Source organism: Hypanus sabinus, chromosome 4 (assembly GCF_030144855.1).
Source record: "Hypanus sabinus isolate sHypSab1 chromosome 4, sHypSab1.hap1, whole genome shotgun sequence".
In the NCBI taxonomy this organism is placed as follows: domain Eukaryota; kingdom Metazoa; phylum Chordata; class Chondrichthyes; order Myliobatiformes; family Dasyatidae; genus Hypanus; species Hypanus sabinus.
This window is the reverse complement of record NC_082709.1, coordinates 154655172-154680801: the sequence shown is the minus strand read 5'-3', so window position 1 is coordinate 154680801 and position 25630 is coordinate 154655172. Positions and strand designations below refer to the sequence as shown.

The following is a 25630-nucleotide window of genomic DNA, read 5'->3' as shown; positions in this document are numbered from 1 at the left end:
AATTTCCCCCTCCCCCTCTATTCTCCTGACCTTACACTTCTCACCACCCTATCACTTCCCCCGGGTCCCCTCCACCTTCCCCTTTCTTCTTTGTCCACTGTCCTCTCCAAACAGATCCTTTCTTCTCCAGCCCTTGACCTTTCCCACCCAGCTGGATTCACCCATCACCTTTCAGCTAATGCTTTTCCCTTTCCCCCACATTTCTATTCAGGCAATTGCCCCCCACCCCCCAGTCCTGATGATGAGCCTCGGCCTAAAACGTCGACTGTTTACTCTTTTCCATAGACGCTGCCTGACCTGCTGAGTTCCTCCAGCATTTTGTGTGTGTTGCTTTGGATTTCCAGCATCTGCAGACTTCCTCGTGTTTGTGAGTTACTAAATTTTATTTGACTTGCTTGATTGCATCAGCCCTCTGTTAAATGGATGAAAATTAGAAGCAGATTTCACACCATTATCTTATAGCATAAACACTTCAGTGATGTGTAAGAGAATCATATGTGAAAATAAAATAGATGCAAATTCTGGAAATCTAAAATAAACAGAAAATGCTGAAAATACTCAGCAGGTCTCATCACATTTCTGAAGAAAAATAGAGTTAACACTTTAGAACAAAGCCCTTCATCAAAACCAGGAAGGAAGAAATTCATTAAGCTGCAGGGAGGGCAGAGCAGGGGAGATGTCTTTGATAGGGTAAAACTACAGTAACCATGGGAACAGGCTGTAAACAATGTCACTTGCTCAGTAAGTGACTGGGAGCAGCTACAGAGTGAGAACATGGATGAAAAAATGTAGGGGTTGTGAAATCATAGATTAGGAAGACATTCTTATCAAGTCAGGCTAAGCATGTCTTACACTCCCAGAGTGTGCTTTCAACTGCCACATCTTCTTCCTTTTCAGCATTTCACAGGGCCTCCATTTTCCACTCTTCTGCAAGGCAGAGGATGACGTTTTATTTCCAGATGGTATTATGTATTAAGGAAATACAATTCCCCACATTGTATTGAAGCAGGAGTACCATTTACAAACCAGTTCCCTTCTTGTAGTACATTCCCACGCAGCCTCAGACAAGGCCACATTCTTCCCTTCCAACCTACCAGGAATCTAAACACTTCTAATTTAGTGGATTGCATTTGGTGTTCACAATGTGATCCTGTGGTGAACTACATATACCTGCCTGGACACACCCCCTGCTGACTGCTCCTGTGCCTCCTCCCACAGACCCCTGTATAAAGGCGATTGAGGTCTGAGCCTGGCCTCTCTGTCACCAGGATGTAGTATGGTGGTCAACCACTGCTTGTTCCTTCTTCCAATCAATAAAAGCCGTCTCAGAGAGAGTTATTGATGGTGCATCAGATCCCTACCACTTTGAAGAGACAAAACGCAGTTTGTGTGACTTGCTTGTGGAGTTCCTGTACTCAGTCACCAGAGCAACCTTGGGCTTCCACTTACCTGCCACTTTAATTGACCATCCCACTCTGTCCTATTGGTCTGTGGCATCCTAAACTGTTACAATGAGACCCAATGCAAGTTTGTGGAATAGCAGCATAGCTTCCTTCTATGCCTGCTGTAACCTTCTGGACTTAATATTGAATTATCCTGCTTAAGGTAACTTGATTTCTTGGCCTGTATCAGTTATCCATCTGTGATACTGTCTCAGCTTCTTTGCTTTTTCCTCTTTTTCTTTCCCTGGATGTGAAGGTTGTGCACATCCTGACCTCTGGGCATTTCTTTCTGCTCTGTATTCCACAATTCCTCTATCTTTTCCCCATGTTCCTCACTGCTCACATTCAATCGTTGACAGGTGACCTTGCTTACAGCTTATCCCCAAAGTCGCACTGGCTTTACGCTGATATCAGAGACACATCCCTCCTCTGCCACTTTCTCTTTTCTCTCCAGTTCTGATGAACGGTTTTCAGCCTGAAACAAACTTTGCTTCTCCACCCTGATGCGCTCAAACTTGCCGAGTATTTCCAGCGTTCTCTGAAACATGCACACCTTTCAGGACATAGTATTAATTCACTGAAGTCACCTTATTTTAAGACCATAAAACATGGGGGCTATTTTGCTGACTTACTTTCTTTCTCAACCCTATTCTCTTACCATCTCTCCATAACCTTTGACGTCCTATATAATCAGGAACCTATCAGCCTCAGCATTAATTTGAGTTAATTCAAACAGCGTCCCTCTGCTCGAAGGTGCAACGCACACTAGCAGTAGCATGTAACACAGAGCACAAGTAGCACATATGGTTACAATTCAGGAAAGCACAGTCACAAAGAAAAACTATGTAGCCCACATCCCTGAATGGTCTGATTGTGGCCCGGGTCCAGCTTGTTCTTCCACTGAGTGAAGACAAGAGGGGAGCATTGACGCAAGGGACCAGGCCCCAATTCAGTACGGATTCCAGCACACTCCACAAAGGTCTCTCTGCTCTCTCCCACACCACCTCAGCATCTCCTGTACTGGGTAGCCCACAGCTTTGGTTTTGTCCTCACCACAATTAAGGCAACGCAGCTCGTCTGCCATCAGTCTTGCCAATGAACCAGTGAGCCAGACTTGCAGTATTCTGCATTACCAATGTCCAACACGGTCTTGAGATCACAATAATAAAGTCCAAGACAGCCATTCACTTCATTTGTTGGATTGTGCACCGGCTCGACACAACGGTAAACAACAGGTCCAGGCATCAACGCAACAGTGGTACATAATAAGTCCAGCTCCATCACAAGCAACTCACTGATGGGATTGTCCTGCAGGACTTGATGTCCTTAGTGTCCAGCAGTGACTTGTGATCGTGAAGAAGATGTACAAGGCAAACAAATTCATCTTCGATTGGACCCAAGGTGACCGCTGTGTCTGAGTGTGCCACCATCTTACCAGAAGGTTTAAGTATATCCATTGGGAAGAAAGCCAGATAATTCATGAATACGATAAATACATAGCAGGAAGTGAGTTATTGTGTTTGCATGGTATTTAGAAAGACTCTTCAATAGGCAAGGCATAGAACAATGCAATCCTAAAGTGAACAGATGGGATTAATGTGGTTAAGTGTGGCATGGATGTGGTGACAGAAGAGCCTGCTTCTGTGCTATATGACTTTATGACTTAATACTTATAGAAGCATAGAAAACCTACAGCACATACAGGCCCTTCGGCCCACAAAGCTGTGCCGAACATGTCCCTACCTTAGAACTACCTAGGCTTTACCCATATCCCCCTACTTTTCTAAGCTCCATGTAGCCATCCAGGATTCTCTTAAAAGACCCTATCGTTTCCACCTGCACCACCGCTGCCGGCAGCCCATTCCATGCACTCACCACTCTCTGCTTTAACTCACCCCGACATCCCCTCTATACCTACTTCCAAGCACCTTAAAACTATGCCCTCTTGGGGCAACCATTTCAGCCCTGGGGAGAAACCTCTGACTATCCAGTCAATCAATGCCTCTCTTTATCTTTTACACCTCTATCAAGTCACCTCTCATTCTCTGTCGCTCCAAGGAGAAAAGGCCGAGTTCATTCAACCTATTCTCATAAGGCATGCTCCCCAATCCAGGCAACATCGTTGTAAATCTCCTCTGCACCATTTCTATGGTTTCCACGTCCTTCCTGTAGTGAGGTGACCAGAACTGAGCACAGTACTCCAAGTGGGTCTGACCAGGGTCCTATATAACTGCAACATTATCTCTCGACTCAAACTCAATCCCACGATTGATGAAGGCCAATACACCGTTTGCCTTCTTAACCACAGAGTCGACCTGCGTAGCATCTTTGAGTGTCCTATGGACTCGGACCCCAAGATCCCTCTGATCCTCCACGCTGCCAAGAGTCTTACCATTAATACTATATTCTGCCATCATATTTTACCTACCAAAATGATCCACTTCACACTTATCTAGGTTGAATTCCATCTGCTACTTCTCAGCCCAATTTTGCATTCTATCAACGTCCCGCTGTAACCTCTGACGCCCTCCACGCTATCCACAACACCCCCAACCTTTGTGTCATCAGCAAATTTACTAACCCATCCCTCCACTTCCTCATCCAGGTCATTTATAAAAATCACAAACAGTAGGGGTCCCAGAACAGATCCCTGAGGCACACCACTGGCCACTGGCCTCCATGCAGAATATGACTCATCGACAACCACTCTTTGCCTTCTGTGGACAAGCCAGTTCTGGATCCACAAAGCAATGTCCTCTTGGATCCCATGCCTCCCTACTTTCTCAATAAGCCTTGCATGGGGTACCGTATCAAATCCCTTGCTGAAATCCATATACACTATATAAGGCTCTACCTTCATCAATGTGCTTAGTCACATCCTCAAAAAATTCAATCAGGCTCGTAAGGACCATTATGTTTCCAATATATAAATCCATCATGTCACCCAGTGGTCTGTGCACATGAGTCTTGGATGAATGAATATGCATCCAGAGATCACCAGAGATAGCCCAGTATCTGCACTGGTGGATTACCATTAGAATATGGCTCTACGACTATTACTGTAAAGCTTCTCGGCTTAAATCTTCAACTTTCTCCCAAGTGTCATTCTCTTTCCATTCTTTCTAGATAAAATTCAGATCCAGGGCAATAATTCTTTCACAATGTCAGCCACAGTTAAACTTGCTCACCATGTAATTAAAAGGCAAGCCAAACACATCTGAGGATGAGTATTTAATCTTGAATCACCCTCCCAGTGATACATTTCATCCTTTAATCACTTGCTGTCCTCTGTACAATCCTATCCATGTTCTGTTGTCAGTCCTCCATTCTCCTGTCCCTGCTCCTCTTGCTCTTTCCACACCGCAGCCCATTTCATTGTTCACTATTCCAAACAGTTTCTCATTCTTTATCATTGGCTCAGAAGGCAATTATCCTAACCATCATAACTCAATAACCTGTCGATAAATAATCTGTGAACTCCAAGACACCAAACACAACCAACTATTTGTGCTTTTTAATTGAAGTACAGCAATTAAAAAAGAGCATCCACATGTTGCTAATGCAAATAAGCAAAATAAAATAACAGTGGAATAAAGGAAACATTCTTAATGCTCTTTCATTCATTATAAAGCTGCCTTGTTATCCACTGCAAAAAGGATGGTCAATAATATCACTCTTTCAGAATATTGCATTCTAATGTAGAAATTGTCATGAATCAAGTAATATATTTAATGCTGTTTTGTATTCCTAAATCAGCCATTCAAACAAATAAAAAATAATTTCTGAAAGCTTTAGCCAAAGACCAGAAATTCACATCAACCCAACTACATGAAGTTGTTAACAAGAATTTAGCACTTACACATACACCTGGACCGTCCTCTGGTTTGCTAGATTGCTCCCAGCTTCTATTTTCTGCCATCACACAAGTTTCAAACTTATTTTCAAGAGGCAGAAAAAGACAGCAGAATCCACTGCTCTTTTTAAAGTCACACTATAGCTCACTGACTCTGTGACACATAATTCATTTCTGCTAAATCATTTGATGAATAGTTTCCAAAGGGAGATCTATGAGTAATGCTCGACTGTCAGAGGGGATATTGTTTTACCTTGTAAATAACAGTGTACCACATGGTGGCAGCAGCAACAACATGGAAATCGGAGGTAGAATGACACCAATCATTATCAGTTTTGGTGTTTGTATATGGAACTAACGAAACATCAAAATCAAAGTTTTCATAATCCATAGGAACATTTTAGAACAGTTTCTAAATGTGATAAGCTCTTTTATAAAACAGTTGGGATTCTCTAGTTTGCACTGATCTTTATATCGAGCCAAGGAGAAGCTGTTTTCCAAGGCAAGTGAGAGCAGCCTCAATAAATGATAGGAAGTTGTATCAATGACTCCTTACAAATCAGAGATCAATGGGAATTGGATTAAAAAGCCTCTTGTGACTGGAATTATGCTTGTAATAAGAGACGTTAGTTGCAGCTGTTGCCAAAAATTATAGCCTCAGGCCATCTGTATGGTGGGTGGGGGGGGGGGGGGGGGGAAGCGATGGTAGAGAACATCCTGTCGGAAACAGTAACAGTCCACAATTGCTTCACTCATCAATTGCACTCCATTATAGGGTGATAGGGCCATTTGTCAACTGCTCCTTTGTGTTTTTCTTTATTCAGAAATCCTCTTAAAAATGAAACACAATACCTGCCTATATGCATTGACAAGTGACATTTACATGAGTATTAGCTGGTAGTCATCATGAATATTTTTTTAAAAATACCCTGCCAGCAATCCTATTCTTCAGCATTTCCAGTTCCCTCATTGTTCTAGGAACAGTCTAAAACGCTAACAGTCTTTTTCAAGAGGATGACGGTGGTTGGGATATACTGTTGCAATAGGCGATTCTTGTCCTTAGAACTACATTTTTTCATCATCTAAAATGCAAATGTTATACTTTTCCCAGACATATATACTAAAGTACCTCAATATTATTTAAAGCAGCACACAAGTGCTGGAGGAACTCAGCAGCACCCGTGGAGGAGGGTAAGTAGTCAAAGCTTTGGGCTGAGACCCTTCATCAGAGTTGGAAAGGGGGCGGGGGTGCAAAAAGCCAGAATAAGGTTGGGGAGGGGAAAGAGTATAAGCTGGCAGGTGATAGGTGAAACCAGGTGAGTGTGTGGGACAGGAGGGGTGAAGGGAGAAGCAGGGAGGTGATAGGTGGAAACGTTAAAGAGCTGTAGTAAGAAAATCCACACTCACCCACCTCCCTCCTCAGCTGGTTTCTCCTAATAAAGTCCCAATGAAGGGTCTCAGCCCAAAACATTAACTGTTTAATCACTTCCATAGATGCCAGCTGGTCTGTTGAGTTTCCTCAGCATTTTGTGTGGATTGATCTGGATTTCCCGAGTCCACGTCGATATTATATAGGACATCATAGCTACCCGCAATCATAGTCGTAGGCATGGAAATAGGCCCCTAGGCCCACTGTGTCTGCATTGACCTTCAGCCATCATCCCAGCTTGAAGGCCAGAGGCTGAACTAAAAGTAGGTAAATTACTTTCACAGCTCTTATAATTAACAGGACATCTAATAAATTAGAAATGTTCAACAAAAATTATGTAGAACTTGTCATTTATTGTTTTCATCTTCTGTCACTGAAGCAGACGAGAACATGAAATCCCGGCAAACAGTGCATCAGAGTAGGAGAGGCCAATATTTTAGATGCCTTTTAAATGCCGTTTAAAGGGAATTATGGTTTGAAAGTTTAATGGATTGATGATTTGTCCAATGGCTTCATTTTATCTTATCATACATTGATGCTATACTATAAAAGCATAATTATGAAAAATTGATAGGATGATAAATATATTCATTTCACGATTAATTATGAATTATTCACAATCTAGAAGATAAATTTTAATTTCTGCTCCTTTACTAAAATCCAACCTTTGTTAGGCAATTAATACTTATTTAAAAGTGTAATTTATCTCTATAAAATGTATATTATAGCAATTAGGAAAGCTAATAGTATGTTGGCCTTTATATGGAAGATGTCTTACTGCAATTAATTTGGATCTTGGAGAGGGTACAGCTAGAAAGCTGCATCACCAAACAAGGACATTTTGCTAAAAGAGGGAGTTCAAAGTGCAAAGTAAGTTTTTCTTAAATCAAGGTACGTGTACATTCTGTGGCCATTTTATATATCTGCTTGTTAATGCAAATATCTAATCAACCAATCATGTGGCAGCAACTCAATGATTGAAAGCTTGCAGACATGGCCAACAACTTTTGCTGTTCACACCAAACATCGCAACGGGGAAGAAATGTGATCTACATGATTTTGACTGTGGAACGATTGTTGGCGCTGGAGGGGTTGATTTGAGCATGTTAGAAACTGCTGATCTGGTGGGATTTTCATGCACAATAGTCTCTAGAGTTTATAGTGAATGGAGCAGAAAACATAAAGCAGCCAGAGAGTGGCAGTTTTGAGCAGGAAAATGCCCTGTTAACGAGAAAGGTCAGGGGAGAATGGCCAGACTGGTTCAAGCTGACAGGAAGGCAGCAGCAGCAACTCAAATGACCATGCATTACAACAGTGGTGTATGGAAAAACATTGCTGGACACATTGAACCTTGAAGCGCATGGGCTACAGTAGCAGAAGATCAGAAACATGTGCTCAGTGGCCACTTTGTTACATACAGGTGGGACCTGATAAAGTGCATGTTATGATATAACACCTCAAGATTCATTTTCTTGCAGGCGTTCACAAGCAAAAGGAAACAATAGAATCTACAAAACAAATTTATGAACAAAGACTGATAAACAACGTGCAAATGATAAACTGCAAAAAAATTGTGAGAACATAAGTGATAACGAGCCCTTAACAGTGAGCCTGTAGGTTGTAGAATCAGTTCAGAGTTGTGGTGACTGACGTTACCACATGAATGAGCCTGGTTCAGGAGCAGTGTGGTTATAAGGTGATAACCGATGGTGGTGTGGTATCTACCTCCTGCCCGATGGTAGCAGAAAGAAGGTGATAACACTTAGATACTGGTCCTAGGGCAGAGCCTCTGATATGGTAACAGCAGCAAATTTAAAGCTACTATCCACCCCACTTGTTCCCCGAACGAGGACTTGCTTATGGACCTCCACCTTCTTCCTCTTGTAATTGATAATTAACTCTTTGGTTTTGCTGATGTTGAGTGAGGGTCTTTTGTTGGGGCACCACTCAACCAGATTTTCAACTTCCTGAGGCCTTAGGTCTTGGAGCTTAGTATTGGATTTCGAGCGGATGATAGTGTTGAATGATGAACTATAGTCAACGAAGAATGTCCTGACATGTGCATCTTCATTGTCCAGGTTTTCCAGACCTGAGTGAAGAGCCAGTGAAGTAGCATCTGCTATTGGAGTGGATCCAGGGCACTCATCAGGCAGGAGTTGATATGCTTCAAGACCAACTTCTCAAAGTACTTCATCACAGTGGATGCAAGTGCTACATGATGAAAGTGATCAAAGCAGATTACTGAGGTCTTGCGAACCAGTATGATCGAGGTCTGCTGGAAGTAGGTAGGTACCTCAGACTGCAGAGATGAGAGATTGAAGAGGTCCATCAACACACCAGTCAGTTGATTAGCTCTAGTCAGTACTTGAGCTGGGCCAAATGCATTCTGTGGATTTATGCTCCAGCTTTACTTTATTAGGAGTTTGAAGAGATTTGACATGTCAACAAATACACTCAAAAACTTCTATAGTTGTACCACGGAGAGCATTCTGACAGGCTACATCACTGCCTAGTATGGACGGGCTACTGCACAGGACCAAAAGAAGCTGAAGGTTGTAAATCTAGTCAGCTCCATTGTGGGCACTAGCCTACAAAGCACCCAGGACATCGTCAGGGAGCGAGCGGTGTCTCAGAAAGGCAGCATCCATTATTAAGGACCTCCAGCACCCAGGGCATGCCCTCTTCTCACTGTTACCATCAGGTAGGAGGTACAGAAGCCTGAAGGCACACACTCAGCGATTCAGGAACAGCTTCTTCACCTCTGCACTCTGATTCCTAAATGAACTTTGAAGCTTTGGCCACTACCTTACTTTTTTTAATATACAGTAGTTCTGTTGTTGCACATTTTTAAATAATTTATTCAATATGCATAATTGATTTACCTGTTTATTATGTTTTATTTTATTAATTTTTTCTCTCTCTGCTAGATTATGTATTGCATTGAACTGCTGCTGCTAAGTTAACAAATTTCATGTCACATGCCGGTGATAATAAACCTGATTCTGTAGGATGCTTTCACAGCAGCCTCAGACTGATATCACAAAGTCATCTGGGTTTCGTGAAGGTGCCTCTGTGTTCAGTCAGTTGAAGGAAGAATAAAAGATATTGAGCACACCTGAGAGCAAAACCTCATTGCCAATTAGGTTGCTTGGTTTTGCTTTGTACAAGGTGATGGCATTCAAGCCCTGCCACAGCTGTTGACCACTTTTCTGCGATTCAAGTTTAGTCTGGAATTGCCGGTTTGCTTGTGACATGGCCTTCTAGAGGTCATACTTGGACCTCATGTACTTCCTGAATTACCCATTCTAAATGCCACCAATCTAACCCTTTGCAGTTTGTTAATCTTTGGTTCATCCAGAGCTTGTTGTTGGAGAAGACTTCAAATGGGATACACTCATCGTGTTAACTCAATTGAAGATTTACTATCCCTTACCTGCAATTTAAATAGGAATCTGCACAATGTTCAAATTTAAATATTTCCCTTTAAATTTTCATCAATGTTCATCAGCAAATTCTGAGTTGGTCAACAGATCACATGCATGCTTGCATTCTCCCTGCTCCACCATATTTTCTTCAGAAATTAGGAGCTGAATTTCCAATTGTTTAAAATTTGAAATATAAACAGAAAATATTGAGAACATGCAGCACACACATCTGGGAAGAAAATGAGAAATTCTCAGACATGGAAAGAAGTAGGAATTGAATATTTAATTAAAAGGGGCAGAAAGAATAAAATGAAACAGTAACAAAGAAATAAATAACCAAATAAGTGTTAAAAATAGAAAGGAATCAGAGTTACACAGCACGGAAACAACCCTTTGCCCAACTCATAGACAGCTAAAGTAATACTTAGAAATATTCGCATGCACAGAACGCATGGGAGAGAATCCATATGCGACAGCAGCAGGATGGTCCAATTTGAAACTGTAACACGAGGAGCCATACCACTGAAACATGATCGAGTTGTCAGGCTAGGACCGTGAACACGGAAGCTGAAACCAAGAGTACCCGTTCTCAGTTATTATTTTCTTGCAAATGTCAGGAAGTCATTAAAAGGAATAATTGTTATATAAAAAATTTGCCCACATCACTTAGTATTATAAAAGGAACATTTGCTCAGGCCATGTTTTTACTGGTTGCTAATGCTTAGCTGATAATGGGACAGCTACATGGTGGAAGCCATTAGTCAATGAAAAGAAAACCTGGCCACAGATGGCAATTATAACCAAAGTGGAGAGCTCTGAAAGCAGTAACTAAGAGAGCAGACTGGAGGAGAAAAAGTGTCCATCTGTCTTTGCTTGAGAATCATTTCATATTCTGTGGACTGGAACATGGAAAATTTGCATTGTCATGAACAAATTGATTTAAAAATTTATTCCTGGTGTAAGGAAACCTGCTTCTCTATATGAACAAACCATTCTAATTTCGGGGTTTACTTAAACAGGATTTAATTACTAATTACATAAAGTATCATAAAAGAGCTCTTGACAAAATTGAAACAGGGGCAATAGGAAGTAAAAAAAAATTTAGAAATCAATTATTAGAAGCCCACTGAAAGCAAACATGGTCAAAGATTCTATTAACAAACTGACAAATGGGCCTAGTGGTCAGAAAAATAAGAAATGGTTAACTCAGGGCAAAGTACTTGATACAGTTATCTGAAAGTTTCCTCATAGATATTTTCAGCAACACTATGGGACGGACGGATGGGGACACACGCACACACTTTTCAAAATGATCCCAATCCATCAGCAATGCCTTGGGAAGATGAAAATTTTCTTTGCAAATATGCTCATGAATCCAAATAATTTTGCACCAAAATGAACATTCTAGAAATTAATAAAATATTTGCCACGTGCTCGTTGGGTTTACACATTTGCTCAGTATCAATAACAAGGCTAAAAGATCACAATGATCTGACAATGAATTTGAGGCATTTAAAAAAATGACATTCTGGTATAAAGTTAATTAAAAAATTGAGACAGATTCTATCATAACTTACAATTGCTGATCTTCAACATCATAACCCATAAAATATATTAGTTAAAATAAAAAACACTCACTTACTCAAACTGGCTCCAATCTGAGCAGTCTGCTTTTTTTTTAAAAAAAAAAGCACTCTTGCTTTGACGAACTATGAACATTGCTAAATAGTCAGGGAAATTGATCTTCAGCACCAGAGCTACAATTCTCAGCAATTACTGCATTATTTAAGCAGGTTAGTTAATATATATGTATTCAATGTTTCATAATTAAATGTGCAGTTTGTTGGTCTGGTACAACAATGCCACCTACTGAAGGGAATTCAGCTGATGACAAAGATCACATGAAAGTAATCTCGAGTCCAGTTATGATCAGGACATTGTATGTTTAGGCCTAAATATGGGAGAATGTACAGACCTACAGAGGATTAACATAACTTTAAAAAGGACTTAAAAAAATCAGTTAATTTAATAACATTGGGACATAGATAAAATGTAGGTTCATCCAATGTTATGCCTGAAATTTTAAGCATAGCATATTGGGTAATGTGGATTCTAGATATGTAAACTCTAGATAGATCTCCAAGACACATCCACAAAATGTTATTCAATCGGGATAGTTAACACTGGAGACTTCCGATATAAAACACGTTATATCTTATATGCAATTCGCCCCCAGAATAGCGGCTTTCAGAGCATACAAGTAATAGGCTTTTTAGCATTACTATCAACTCAATCATTAGCAATCAATATATTGGCTTCATACTGAGAGATTCACTACCATGTAAATGTGATATCCACATCGGTACACTAGTGCCTTTCCCCACACTGCCCCTACATCCCAAGTACAGTACAGAGGTTCTAAAAACAATTGCATCCAGTCTTCATCTGGTTAGTGACATCTAGTTTATCAGCACCTTCCAATTCATCTTGGTCTTTCAAATGAAGCTCAACAAAAAATAAAGTACAATTGGCTGTGCTGTTGCAAACATTTAGGCAAATTGAAGTATTGATCAACTGGCTTCTAACATTTAGAAAGAATTTTACAATACCTTCAGGAAATTGGATGGGTCAATACATTGCACTCTTTGGAGACACCAGACCTTGATCTAGAACATTGGCAATTCCTCCCACATCCTGCATCTGCTCAACCCACTGAGTTCCTCCAGCAGATTATTTTATTTTTAGCACCATTAAATTCTCTGCCCCATTTGATTATTCAATTTAGGATTTTAATTCAAGAGACGTTCAACATTAAAATGGGGGCTTGAGAGCTTAACACCCACTCCAAGAACAAATCTGAACATTAAGTGACAAGAAAATCTGTAGTTCTGGAAAACGAAAGCAACACACACCAAGTGCTGGAGGAACTCAGCAGGCCAGGCTGCATCTATGGAATAGAGTAAACTGTTGATGTTTTGGGCCGAGAAAGATGCTGATAAAGGGTCTCAGCCCAAAATGTCGACTGTTTACTCTTTTTCATAGATGCTGTCTGGCCTGTTGAGTTTCTCCAGCATTTTGTGTGTTCCATTGACATGGCAAGCCTCTTTGCAACAGATTATTTATAGAAGAATTATCTACTGCATTATTCATCGACCTTTGTTCAATCACCTAGGGGACAGTACAAAATGGATTAAGAATTCCAACCAATTCATTATTCTTAACTTATACCAAAGTTGCTTCCATGTTATTCAAAGACTACTACTAACACTGATTATCAATCAAGCAGACTTGGTTGTTAAGATCTCAAGTTGAGAATATACAAGTTTGCAGCATGTTCTTTGTTATTGTTCAGTTATATTCTGCATGGAGGATTGCAGCATCTTCATACTGCTACAATGAACTTATAGATATCGAAAGGTAAATTCACTAAAACATTTTAGTGCACAGGTGATTTGTATATTTTTAAATCATATTTGTACATTTGGCAGTTGTTCTATCTTCAAGTGTATTTGTCTTATGGTATTACCAATGATAACTTGAAATTAAGGTCTTGAAAAGATAGAAATGCTCCCCCAAAAGTCTTCAAGGCATTCTAGTCACTAGAAGATTAACAGAATCTCCAAGGTAAAGGAACAATTTCATTTCTATCTCAGTAAAAAGAAGGCAAACTGGCATTTAATTCAAAGTATATTTATACCTTCCAGATACTTCCCTGTAGCATCCAGGACACCGACTAGAAGTGGTGCCTTAGGAAGGCAGCATCCACCATGAGGGATCCCCACCACCCAGAACATGTCTTTCCCACACTGTTACTAACTGGTAAGCAGGTCCAGAAGCCTGAAGGCACATAGTCAGTGATTTAGGGACAGCTTCTTCGCCTCTGCCATCCGTTTTCTAAACCGACATTGAATCCATAAACACTAGCTCACTACTTTTTAAATTTGTAATTTTGCACTACTTACTTTAACTTAACTATTTAAGAGACAAATATACTTAAATAAATAGAGAATAAAAACTGAGTTACATGATCATGTATTTCATTGTACTGCTGTCATGGAGTTAACACATACCAGTGATATTAAACCCAATTCCAAGTTAGGAAATAGTTCATTACAAGTTGCAAATGAAGTAGAACAGCTACCATTATTTTTGTCTGGATGTGCACCAAACTAAATTTTAGGATACAAGTCCGCTATGATTTGTACATGGAAAAGCGATCCCCTAGCACTGCCCATCTGCAAGCTAAGTACCTTGGTGGAAATGGTAAATACCAGAGGCTAGAGGACATAGATGCGAAGTGAGGTGGGGTGGGGGTGGGAAAAAGGAAAGTTTAGAAATGAGGTTTTAAAAGAAACAGTAATAGGAGCCCAGAAATATCCTGCCAGGGAAAGTGATGGAAGCTGATCCAACAGTAGAGTCTAAGAGGTATTTAAACGGGCACATAATCAGTCATGGAATGGAGAGCTGTGGACCAACTACGTGCTGCCAGTTGAAATGTCAAAGCCAGCACAGACCAGCAGGTCAAATGGCCTGTTCCTGTGCGATACTATTCCATGTTCAAGTGACTGTTCTCCTTAGAACAGAAGTAGAAGAACGGATATGGTTGATGCACCATCAATAACTCTCAGAGACGCGAGTCGAGATAGGCTTTTATTAGCTGGTAAGAGCCCACCACACAACATCCTGGAGACTGAGGGAGGAGCAGTGCCTCCAATCGCCTTTATACAGGGGTCAGTGGGAGGAGCCACAGGAGCAGTCAGCGGGGAGTGGGGGGGGAGGGGCATGTCCAGACAGGTACATGTAGTTCACCACAATAGTAGATAGCAAAATTGTGCAGACTAAACAGTAGATAAACTAAATGGCCATTGGGAGAGTAGCAAGAATCAGTAAACAAAAAGAATTGATGAAAAGAACCAGAAGAGACAAGAAAAAATAAACGAGTGTTTAGTACATGCTATGAATTGCTGAATTTGGTGGTAGAGACGACAGGAAGTAAAAGAAAAACTACAAATAATGGCAATATAAAACAAAGTGCTGTAACTTCATTTGACTTTGGCAATTTGCCGAGGGTAACTGATGGATGTTAAGACAAAAGGGAGTATGTGTATGGACAGTGTTGTGATGCTAAGTTACTGTTTGAAAAATATTACTGGTTGATAGATTAATTGAAGCATGAAAGTACAGTACATGCAGGAAGATTTTAAGTGATGGCACGAGCCATTTTAGGAGAACCAAAAGCAGGAGGAGAATATTAGAAATGTCCAGTCAATACAAGAGACCCCTTTAAACTATCAGACTTCAATTCAGGCAATCTCCATTTCAAATTATGTACTCTAACAAGCTATCTTTCTACACCACTGCTTTGTTTCAGATTACAGGCAACCACAAGTAATGCAACTGATCAAATTTAAATCTTGTAAACTTTTAGTTCCAAACCACTATATTAAACAATTTTGTTTTCAAACCATAAAATTAAACCATACAAATCAAGACAATAGATTTAACCGAAACCTTTAATAGATGACAATGTGAACAATAAATGGAAGTTTTCTAGAACCGTGAGGATTAGAACTATGGGAAGTTTACAAACGTAGTGTTTCATTGAATTGCCCAGAAAACAGTATGGACTTTGTAAACTCATTTTGAAACAGAAGTAGTTGATGGGAGAACAGTGCAGTGTGTGATCATTACAACTTTGCTTAGGACAATGTGTACAACTCCTTCAGCATGCAATGTTTTACATGCTCAAGTTTAAAATTCTCCCTTTTAAAACAATGATGAAGTCACAGAACAGTTAGATGAATACAGCCAATTAGACTATTGGAGGTTCCAACTTTCAAATTGTATTTCCATTGACTGGGCACTTTAGATTCCAATTCCATACCAGCACTGCTTCGAAGTCCTTTACTGGATCTAGCGGATGCATTCGAGCACTAGACCCAAGTGAAGCCATTTACACCAGATCTACTAGAATAAATTCAAGTCATTCTACATAGTCCACAAGGTCCAAGTTTAACCTCAAGTTGTTTTTAAAGTAGAATCTCTCTCCTACAAGGATATGGATTAAACCAAAAAAAAATAAGCTTCCTTGAAAATTAAGAGCGTGTATTTTGAATTGCAAGTAACTAAATTTAATCATTGAGTCACCTTACACCACAAAATAAAAATTCTACATTACTTACATTTCCACATTGCCTTAAGTGTGCAATGCAGACCACGATTCAGAATGAGGGACTATTTTAACAAACATCTCTGCATACAGGGGAAATAAACCAACATCAGAAGAACACAAGTAGGGTTAAAACTGTGTGCAAGCTGACATATCTCCACAATTTTAGATAAAGGATTAAATATGTGCAGATCAGTCAATTCCAGAAATTGAATTTTTGGTCATTTGATTCAGTTACAGTGTAATGTTGTCATCAGTGACAGTGGAGTTAATTTCATTTCAACCACCAAGTATAGTTTTGGCAACAAAAGAAAACCTCTGTCAAACAAGAGCTGCAGATGATTCTATTCTGTTTAGCTTTTCAGCAGCCACAACCTGACTAATTTCACTTCCCTGAAGTCCTTACACAAATTCCCATGACAACTGAAGGGATATAATGATTAATTCAAAGATCAAAAGCATATCTGCACAAAACCTGAAATATTCCTTCAATCTAATTTCATGGCAAATCATTCTATTAACGTTAAATACAGACATTAAGTAGTGTTACAAATTCCGCAGGCAAAAGGTGGCACAAAGCACAAATGAGAGTTCTAACATTCTCATTCCCAACTCCTCGGGAATACAAGATTCCAGAAATTAACTTGTTAATTGTTAGGTCGGTGGGGAGGGGAGATGATATTTTGAAAACAAAAACTTTACATTGTTAATGTGGTGGTGCAGCATAGCTACCCATTGCAATAACAATCCATAAACTGCAAGTTAAAGCAAGCAACCTTTGACAGCAATTTAGAATATGGTAGTTTAAGATGAGAGTCCCCAGTCTACTGGATTGCTGTTTCTTGCCAAAGAATGGTGTGCTACATGATCTGTCGATGCATGCCATAGCCAGTCATGCCGGACTGAGAGGCTCCCTTGTTACTTCCCATCTGTAGGCCGATAACACTTTGCCCTTTTCGAAGCTGCTCTTCAGAAAATTCACGCTTGTTGCTCTGAGCTTTCCTGTTAAATAAAGGTACATGTGAATATAGGACATACATTGAGAAAACTTTTTCTTTAAAGAAGTGTATTTATAGTCAAAATTGACATTAACTTTGCAAGGCATTGATTTTACTAGACATTAAATGCCATTAAGAATACCTTGGAGTTTTAAATATGACACAAAAGTGTTACCTATGGAACCAGTTGGGATCTCCTTGATAATATCCATCATCTTTGGTTACTGCAACACTACCCAAAGCCATTAATGTTCTTTGCACTGCAGCCAAATCCTTTCCTACAAGGAAAATAAAGCTTTGTATTGAAAACCTAAAACAATCAATGTAACAAGGTGGCAAGACATCAGCAAGATTTCTAAAAGAAAGTTAGCATAAAAAAGTGCTAATTTGGATCAGTACTGTTTCACATTAACCATGCAAAGATTGTTGTCCACTGCAAATATCTCTAATTTTAGGATTAACAGGATCTAGCAGTTATCTATTTACATCAAAATGAAGCAAAAGAAACATCTTGCATTACAAATATCCATGGAAGCTTTTTATATGAATCTGTAGTTTCATGACCATAGGATTCTCATCCCAATATTTTGGATATTTCTCAGAAAAAGATAAATTAAAGAATTAAAGTCAGTAGAATTGTCAGTAAAGTTATTCAATAAGAGCAAATTATATTTCTAGATATGAATCCAGAAAGTATATAGAAATAAACAAAGCATCATCTTTGGAGATAATGTTTCTAATCAATGGTCCCAAAGTCACAAGAAACCATCACTTGCTCCATAGATCATGTTTAAATAACTAATATTTGAACAAGTGAAAAGAATACTGAAAAAAATTTTACAACACTAAAATAGAGTTTCTATTTGTGTATATAAAAAGAGTGCAAGAGAATGTTTGGATGTGATTACAAAGGATTAGGTAGAAAGCCATCTTGTTTTCATTTTGGGGGGGAAAAAATGCATCTTTCTTAATCCCCCACTAAACTCAGCCAAATGTTATTCACTCCCATTTTATTAACTTTTTAAAAAGCAAAATTAAGCAGCTGTGCCCAATACCTTCCCAGAGGTCTACAGTCTGGAAGATATCCATTGTTGCAACACCATAATCTTCAGCGGCTTTCAGAAACTGAGAGATCTGTTCCATCTGTTTGAAGGCCGTTTTGGACTCTTGGACTTTTTTAATTGGCTCCTGGCCTTTTGGATAAAGTCCATTTATAACCCTACATAATAACTAAAAAGAAGAGTTAAAGTTTCATGTGACATTATAAGATGCCTTAAGAACTTAGCAATATATCCAATAGCTTAAAACCAAGGAGAATTTTAATTTTCCACTGAATAACAACGAGCTTGTGAACTCCTTTCAAATAAATTTGCAGCATGTACAACCCTACAACAAATGCCACTACAACTACGTGAAAAGCTTAACTTTTCCAGCGAAGCCGGTGAGAAGCTTTCAGATATCTGAAAAGAACTTAAAAAAACAGACAAAATTAAGAGCACCAGTGATCATGTTGCAGTATTGCTTGACAACAGGGCACTGCAAAATTCATTACATTGTAAGCAATTCAGTCCTAGGGTTTTTGCAGAACCATTACCACAATTCATTTATGCCTTTAACTGCTGCACTCTCAAAAATCAGATTGCAAGGTTAAACTCAAAAATAGAAAAGGAACAAAAATCATGCATCTTAATCGAGAATAGTTGTCTCCTCGTTTATGGAAGGCCACTGCAGCTCAGGAAGTAACTGGATACAACGTCAGCAAAAAAGAGAGCCAGGTATGGTGCAATAGAACTGAACTACTTTCTTGGGAACAAGAATCACAAAGAAAAACAGCAGATAGACTAAATGGCTTCCAGCTGAACAACTTTATCCTGGTGGTACCAAACAGAAAACCCGGATTTCCTAATTCAGGTTCATATTAATCCTTGCATGATTTTACAGGCATATTGCTGTTACTTCAGATGGTTTCATAGTGCAGCAACTGAAACACATTTTTCTACAAGCTGGATTGGAAAATAAAGCATGGAATCAATCCAAGAGCCTGACATTCTTGTTAGCTCAGTGGCAATGTGCACCATATTATTATTGCATGCAGTTCGTCGATTGTAGAGTTCATTGCACACAGCTCAAAATCAGACAGCACAAAAATCTTGTCTTCAAATAGCCTGCAGCAAACTGTCCCATGATTGGGTTAGGGTTAAACCGGGGTTATCAGGAGTTGCAGGGGTGGCGTGGCACAAAGGGCCAGAAAGGCCTACTCCACACTATATCCCTAAATGACAAAAATAGACAACCATTTACTCAGTAGATAGAAGTTACTTCAAATCAGCCAACTTGGGTAATGTTTTAAACTAGGATTTGCGGAGAGATCCAAATCAGCAAGGGGCAATCAAACCTTATAACCTTCGAACAGTTATGAAAGCTTGACAGGCAATCACCTGCTGGTAATTAAGTATAGTCCGCTCCTTGCCCCATCCTCAATGAGCCATCAAAGCTGACTACTTAACTGCAAAAAAAGTCCTTTTTCTCCTTAATTCTTCAAAGTAAATTATGTATAGAAGTATTAATTCTTTAAGAAGTCTGTTCTAGAACACCCTCACTTCCTTCATATTAAATGTGTCTTCTAGTACCAAAAAGTGTTTAAAATTTGCTGAAATATTCATATTAATAATGGACCAAAACAGCAATTACAATGAATTCACAACTATGCCCAGTTCTGAATTTTATTTACATATAGAAATCTTTCTTCCATTCTAAGCAAATTGATGCCCAAGTACTGTATTTTCTTGCCTTCTAGCCATGATCTGCAAATCAATTAAAACATTTTTACTTCATAGTTAAGGCTGCATATATTACAAATTAGCTTGAAGAGTAGCATTAAAGCTATACTTGTAATATATGCAGCCTTAACTATGGAGCAAATTTTTAAAATTGATTTGCAGATCATGGTTCGGAGGCAAGGATATACACGAATGCAACTCAATTAGAATGGAAGGAAGATTTCTACATTTATGTAAATAACTAGAGAGTTTAGAACTGGGCATAGTTGTGAATTCATTGTGATCACTGTCTTGGTCCATTATTAATGAGAATAACGTTCCACCTTCAGCAAATTTTAAACACTTTGGTACTATCAGACTCATTAGAAATTGTATCTGAAGACACTCTACTATGCAGGCAGTGAGGGTGTAACAGAAAAGACATCTTTTCAGAATTAATACTTTGTTAAATTTACACTCTGAATTTTCTTTGAAGAATTAAGGAAAAATCCAGCACAATTTTTTTTGGCAGTTGTTAGGTAGTCAGCTTTTGTGGCCCATTGAGGACAGGGCAAGGGGGAACAACATTCAATTACCAGTACTATGAGCAACATATGGAGATAGATACTTTATTGATCCCAAAGGAAACTACAGTGTCACAGTAGCATTACAAGTGCACAGATATACAAATATTAGAAGAGAAGTAAGAAAGAATAAAAAAAAGTTACCTCAAAGTCTAACAGAAGGGGGGTCATCACTTCCCTGGCTATAGGATGACTCATTATAGAACCTAATGGCCAAGGGTAAGAATGACCTCATATTGTGCTCTTTGGAGCAGTGAGCACAATAGAGAAGATGGCCAAGGACAGACATGATTGAGGTCCTTCATTGCTGCCCTAGATGCCAGCAGCATAACGGGCATTTGGTGATGATGTAGCTTTTTTGCAGGAACTGTTTGCTATTCTTCCTATGAAAGCATACCAAAAGTTTAAAATAAAATAATCACTGGTTTACACTGCAGCAATGTGTTTGAAATCAGTGCTAATTTGATGTCAGTGCAAGTTATTGAAACATTTTTGAATGCAGTAACAAGTACATCTTTACAACTTCTTCATTTCTTCTCTCCCTTTTCCACAGGGCGGGAGTGTCCTGAACATTCATGTCCTTTATAACCTCTCCATGTATATCAAACATTTCAGATAGGAAGGAAGCATCATTTCACAAATTACATTTAGGTACATCACTGCACATGGATGATCATTTAAAATGATGATAAATGTTTGGCATTACTTCCCAAGATCTGACAATCATTGGGGGTGTAGCTTTGTGTTAAACTACATCAAATTTAACCAAAGCTTTGTTTCCGATCAGTTCCCACAATATTCAGAGATCAATCAGGAACAGAGGTTTAAATTACACTTACCACACCATTCAGCAGCCACTTCTGAAAGTGGGTTTTTCCAGGATCTGGACGACTTATATTCCCACCACACTGTGCAATGATCCAGTCCACTAATCGTTCTTCCAAGTCTGGATCATACTTCCGTTCAATCTTCTGCTCAACTTCTCTAGACAAACCATAGCTGGGTCCTCTATTGGCCATTCTGGAAGCTAAAAACGCAAGTATTTATTTAATATCTAGAAAAGTTAAAGCTGCTCATTCTCAACAAATTGAACAGCACAGTACACGGTGCAAAGGGAAATAACGATTGGCAATTTAAATTACTGTGCATTATAGATCACTGCAGTTAAATAGCACTAACCCTTCTGAGCAGTTCATCATAATTGGTTTAGCTGAGTTAATGCAAGAGGCTGCGTTTAGTGATAACGTGTTCCATTTTGAACAAGTATTGATTTTTCTTCATTTGATGACATGGCATTTATACTTTCCACACATTCAAAATATCCTTGAAATTTGTAAAAGCATCTATTTGCAAGTGTTTATATTGATTCATCTCAAAACAAATTGGATCCAGAAACATTTGAACAGTCATATAGCAATACACCTAGTACAACTTTGTATCTTCCACTACAAATTGACTAGCTGCACACATTTCACACTAACAAAATCTATCATGTAGTCTGCCCTGTCAGTTGAGTAGCAGGATTCATAGCTATGATGGGAAAGTAATTCTAACCTTGTCTTCCACCTGGGTCTTATCACAAAACCCACGGCAATAACTGCTCAGTGAGGTACTGAGAATGCCAGGTCCAGAGAGCGGAAATGCTGAAGGAGCAAGTACATAGGTTAGCCACTAAGTGCCCAAGGAGAGAAGCGAGGTTCAGAGCGGATGTGGTCAGTGAAGAAAAAAATTATAGGTACTGAATCTGGACCAATGACCAACAGTTAGAGGTGATGCACCATCAATAACTCTTGGAGACGTGAGGCGAGATATAGGCTTTTATTGGCTGGAAGAAAGAACAAGCAGCAAGAGACCACCACACTACATCCTGGAGACTGAGGGGGGAGCAGTGCCTCCAATCGCCTTTATACCGGGATCCGTGGGAGGAGCACAGGAGCAGTCAGCCGGGGGGGTGGGGGGTATCCAGACAGGTATATGTAGTTCACCACATGATGGCCTGCACATAAACTGGGAGAAAAATTATGTAGGTACATTAAAAAGTACAGAGACATCATCCATTCCTAGGACAATAAACACAAGTAAATCAAAGTTTGAAGCACTGCCATGGAGAATTCCTATATCACCATTGTCTAAACTCCGGAGAATACTTCAGAGCATAAGTTTAGCATTTACCCTAAACTAAACGCAGTCAAAAGACTGAAGCAAGGTGTGCAGAGAAACAACTGCAGTTACTTTTACCCAAATTTATCCGTTGGGCCTTCTTAAAAGTGAGGATTATTCTTTCGATTTCAGGTCAGGAACCACTTTTCCAAATAATTGGGAAAATTACTCGCTGAAAAGTCAGAGATCAATGGAATCAAATCAAAAGAATGCTGAGAATTGGTACCAAACGGTTCGGAGCAAAAGCAAACATGGTGGCAATCAATTAAAATTGAACATACTGACGGAGCAAATGGAGCTTCCGATGATGAGCCGTGGCACGAGAGCTTAAAATGCCCACAGAACCAATATTGTGAAGTGGTCTAGAAACTAATATAGCCAGAAGAAATCATTTGTCTCCTGAAGCACTTTATCAGGGTTTTGCATCACAAGCTGCTGGTTGCGGAAACCTCAGCTGCCCCCATTGCCATTTTAAATTATTCAAATACTAAAAAACAGCTGAGTCATTGATTCACTGGAGAATTAGAATCTCAGTAGTTAATCTGACTTCTCTGAACAGAGGGATTTGATGTGCCAGATCAATATTTTTTGCTCTAAGAGCTGGCCATTCGGTACATGCTACCAGATGTCCAATATTTGCCGGAGTCACTAGCCCATTGCTCGTTCTCAGAACAGCAAGCAATGGCAAGTTAAAGATCTGCAAAAGCAAAATGATGAAATCACTCCGCTCAGAACACCAGTAATGTTGTTAACAGTTCCACCCTCTACAGATGCTGCTTATTTCACATTTCCAGTGGCTGCAATTTTTTAACCACAACCCTTCTTTTTAAGGCGACTGCCAGACCTTTAGTGTTGAAGCTGTGGTACTAATATTGAAAGATTAAAGTCTGAATTAATGTCTGAAGAAAACTAGAAACAATGTTTCAGCACTGCGCTTAAAATCTTATTTCATTATGACAAAAGTGGCATCCATTTTGTCTATGAAGAAAGTACTGGTTCCAAATGATTCCATTTCTCCAAAAATTCCCCTATGCTCTCTTCTGCCATCTCCCTACACAGGAATAATTTGTATTCAATAATCAATCCAATTGTATTAATACCAATCAGTTCCACAATCCTTTATTTTTACCTCATACTTTAACCTTACCCTCCCCCTATAAACTGAGACCTTTAAACCAAAACAAGTACATGTTCTACCATTGGTAGCCAAGGGATTTATTATTTTGTGCTTAGGCAAGTACTTTCATGTTTGTTACACAACTTTTTCCTCATCAATTGAGCACTTACATTTCCCATATTAAAACTAATAAACAAGTTAATTTTTAAGTGCTGACATTAAAACTTAAACAGAAAACCTATATAGTAAATTTGGTATCGAACTGCACTTAAAATGAATACAATTGACAGAGTCCGGAGAAATTCAAAATTCAGTGAATTGTACGATTGTCCTTCTCCAACATGATATATTAAGTATGGTAGTATCTAGATTTCAGCTACAACTAAAAATTAATACCAGTCTATACTAAAATGATGCAACTTATAACTACAAATATTTTTCTCGGGTTCCTTCCATGCAATGCCTTAGCCGTTTTAGATATCCCTGTAAGTTAGTGAAAGAATAATGATGAACAGGCAGGAAACCATTTACACCCTTCCCCCTCCCTATTGAAGAGGGCGGATGACACCTCTACCATCTGTCCGCCCATTACAAAAGTCCGTTTCCACTCGCTGACAGAATAGGGACGTTTAGTGCACGGAAGAAAGTGAGGTAATTGTAGAAAATATATTAATAATCTATTATTCAGCAAAATATAAAAAAGGCTATTTCAGAAGTTTTACCAATACGAGCAAAAGTTAAATGCGTATTCACTGTAGTTGGAATCCACTTAAAAAAACATGAACGTGTTAGAGTTGTTAGAACATGTTAGAGTTGAGAACATGTTTACATTATGGTTTCACTAAAGTGAATGGAGCTGAACATCTAGGGTAATAAAGCTGGAAGGCAAAAATGAAAAGCGGGGTATCAATGAATAATTTGATCTTATAACAGAAGAAGAGTAGTATAATTATGAAAATGAACGTTACTGCATTACATTATACCATCAATACTCGGCACTAGTCTAGTTGCGCACATTTGCCAAAACAAAAAATCACTGCTTTTCTTTAGTTTGCTAAAAGCAATATCACCAAATGTCCTTTTCAGTAGAAAACGCTTTGCGTTTTTCTCTATTCATAATTCACAGTGAGTAAAACCAACCTGAAATTGAGACGTCCCCGGGAAACGCAGTGCGAAATCTAGGACAGACACCGCGAATTAGGTCGAATGGTGAGAGCGCTACCGAGGCCAGCTCTGGAAAGAATCTCAAGCACCGATTATGCTCTCGAATAACCACACCCCAGAGGTTAGCCGACTGATAGCCTGCTGTTTTGATACTAACGATGTTAGATAGACGGTTCCAGATGCGACATACAGCTGGTTATCTGACTTTGACCAGGGAGCTGCCTTCCTGCCGTCTGCTTCCAGGACAATTGAAACCCTGACTATAATTTTCACCATCATCAGTCCCGTGTTTTTCCTCATCAGAGTGTACAGAGATCAATAAACGAAGCCGATGGGCCGTCAGATTGTGCAAAACTGAATCATCATATTTTGCTAGGGATATTGCCATTTATTAAAGGAAGATAAATTATTCATTCAAAACACCGGTAATTGAGGGGCGGTGTTTCCAGCAAACAGTGAACTGAATTAATATTTCAAAAATACGCTTGGGGCCATTAACTGCGTCAATTTGACCTTCATTAATATAAATT

General features: G+C 39.3%; 1 protein-coding gene across 1 annotated transcript; it reads right to left on the bottom strand.

Moving 5' to 3' along the window:
- Window positions 1-14038: 14038 nt before the first annotated feature.
- Window positions 14039-25337, bottom strand: LOC132393367 (transgelin-3-like). The gene is made up of 5 exons (XM_059968486.1): window positions 25077-25337; window positions 21499-21686; window positions 18372-18546; window positions 17492-17594; window positions 14039-17320 (listed from the first exon to the last, which is right to left on the bottom strand). Exons 2-5 carry the CDS (start codon window positions 21676-21678, stop codon window positions 17179-17181), a joined length of 600 nt encoding a protein of 199 aa, XP_059824469.1. The 5' UTR covers window positions 21679-21686; window positions 25077-25337; the 3' UTR covers window positions 14039-17178.
- Window positions 25338-25630: the final 293 nt, after the last annotated feature.

Bases quoted from the DNA above. Each gene is read 5' to 3' on its own strand.
- LOC132393367 (XM_059968486.1), bottom strand. From the start codon at position 21,678: ATGGCCAATAGAGGACCCAGCTATGGTTTGTCTAGAGAAGTTGAGCAG. The intron at 18,547-21,498 runs GTAAGTGTAATT...TCTTCTTTTTAG, and splicing joins AGTGGCTGCTGAATGGTGTG to TTATTATGTAGGGTTATAAA. The intron at 17,595-18,371 runs GTATTGGGCACA...TTTTCCTTGTAG, and splicing joins GACTGTAGACCTCTGGGAAG to GAAAGGATTTGGCTGCAGTG.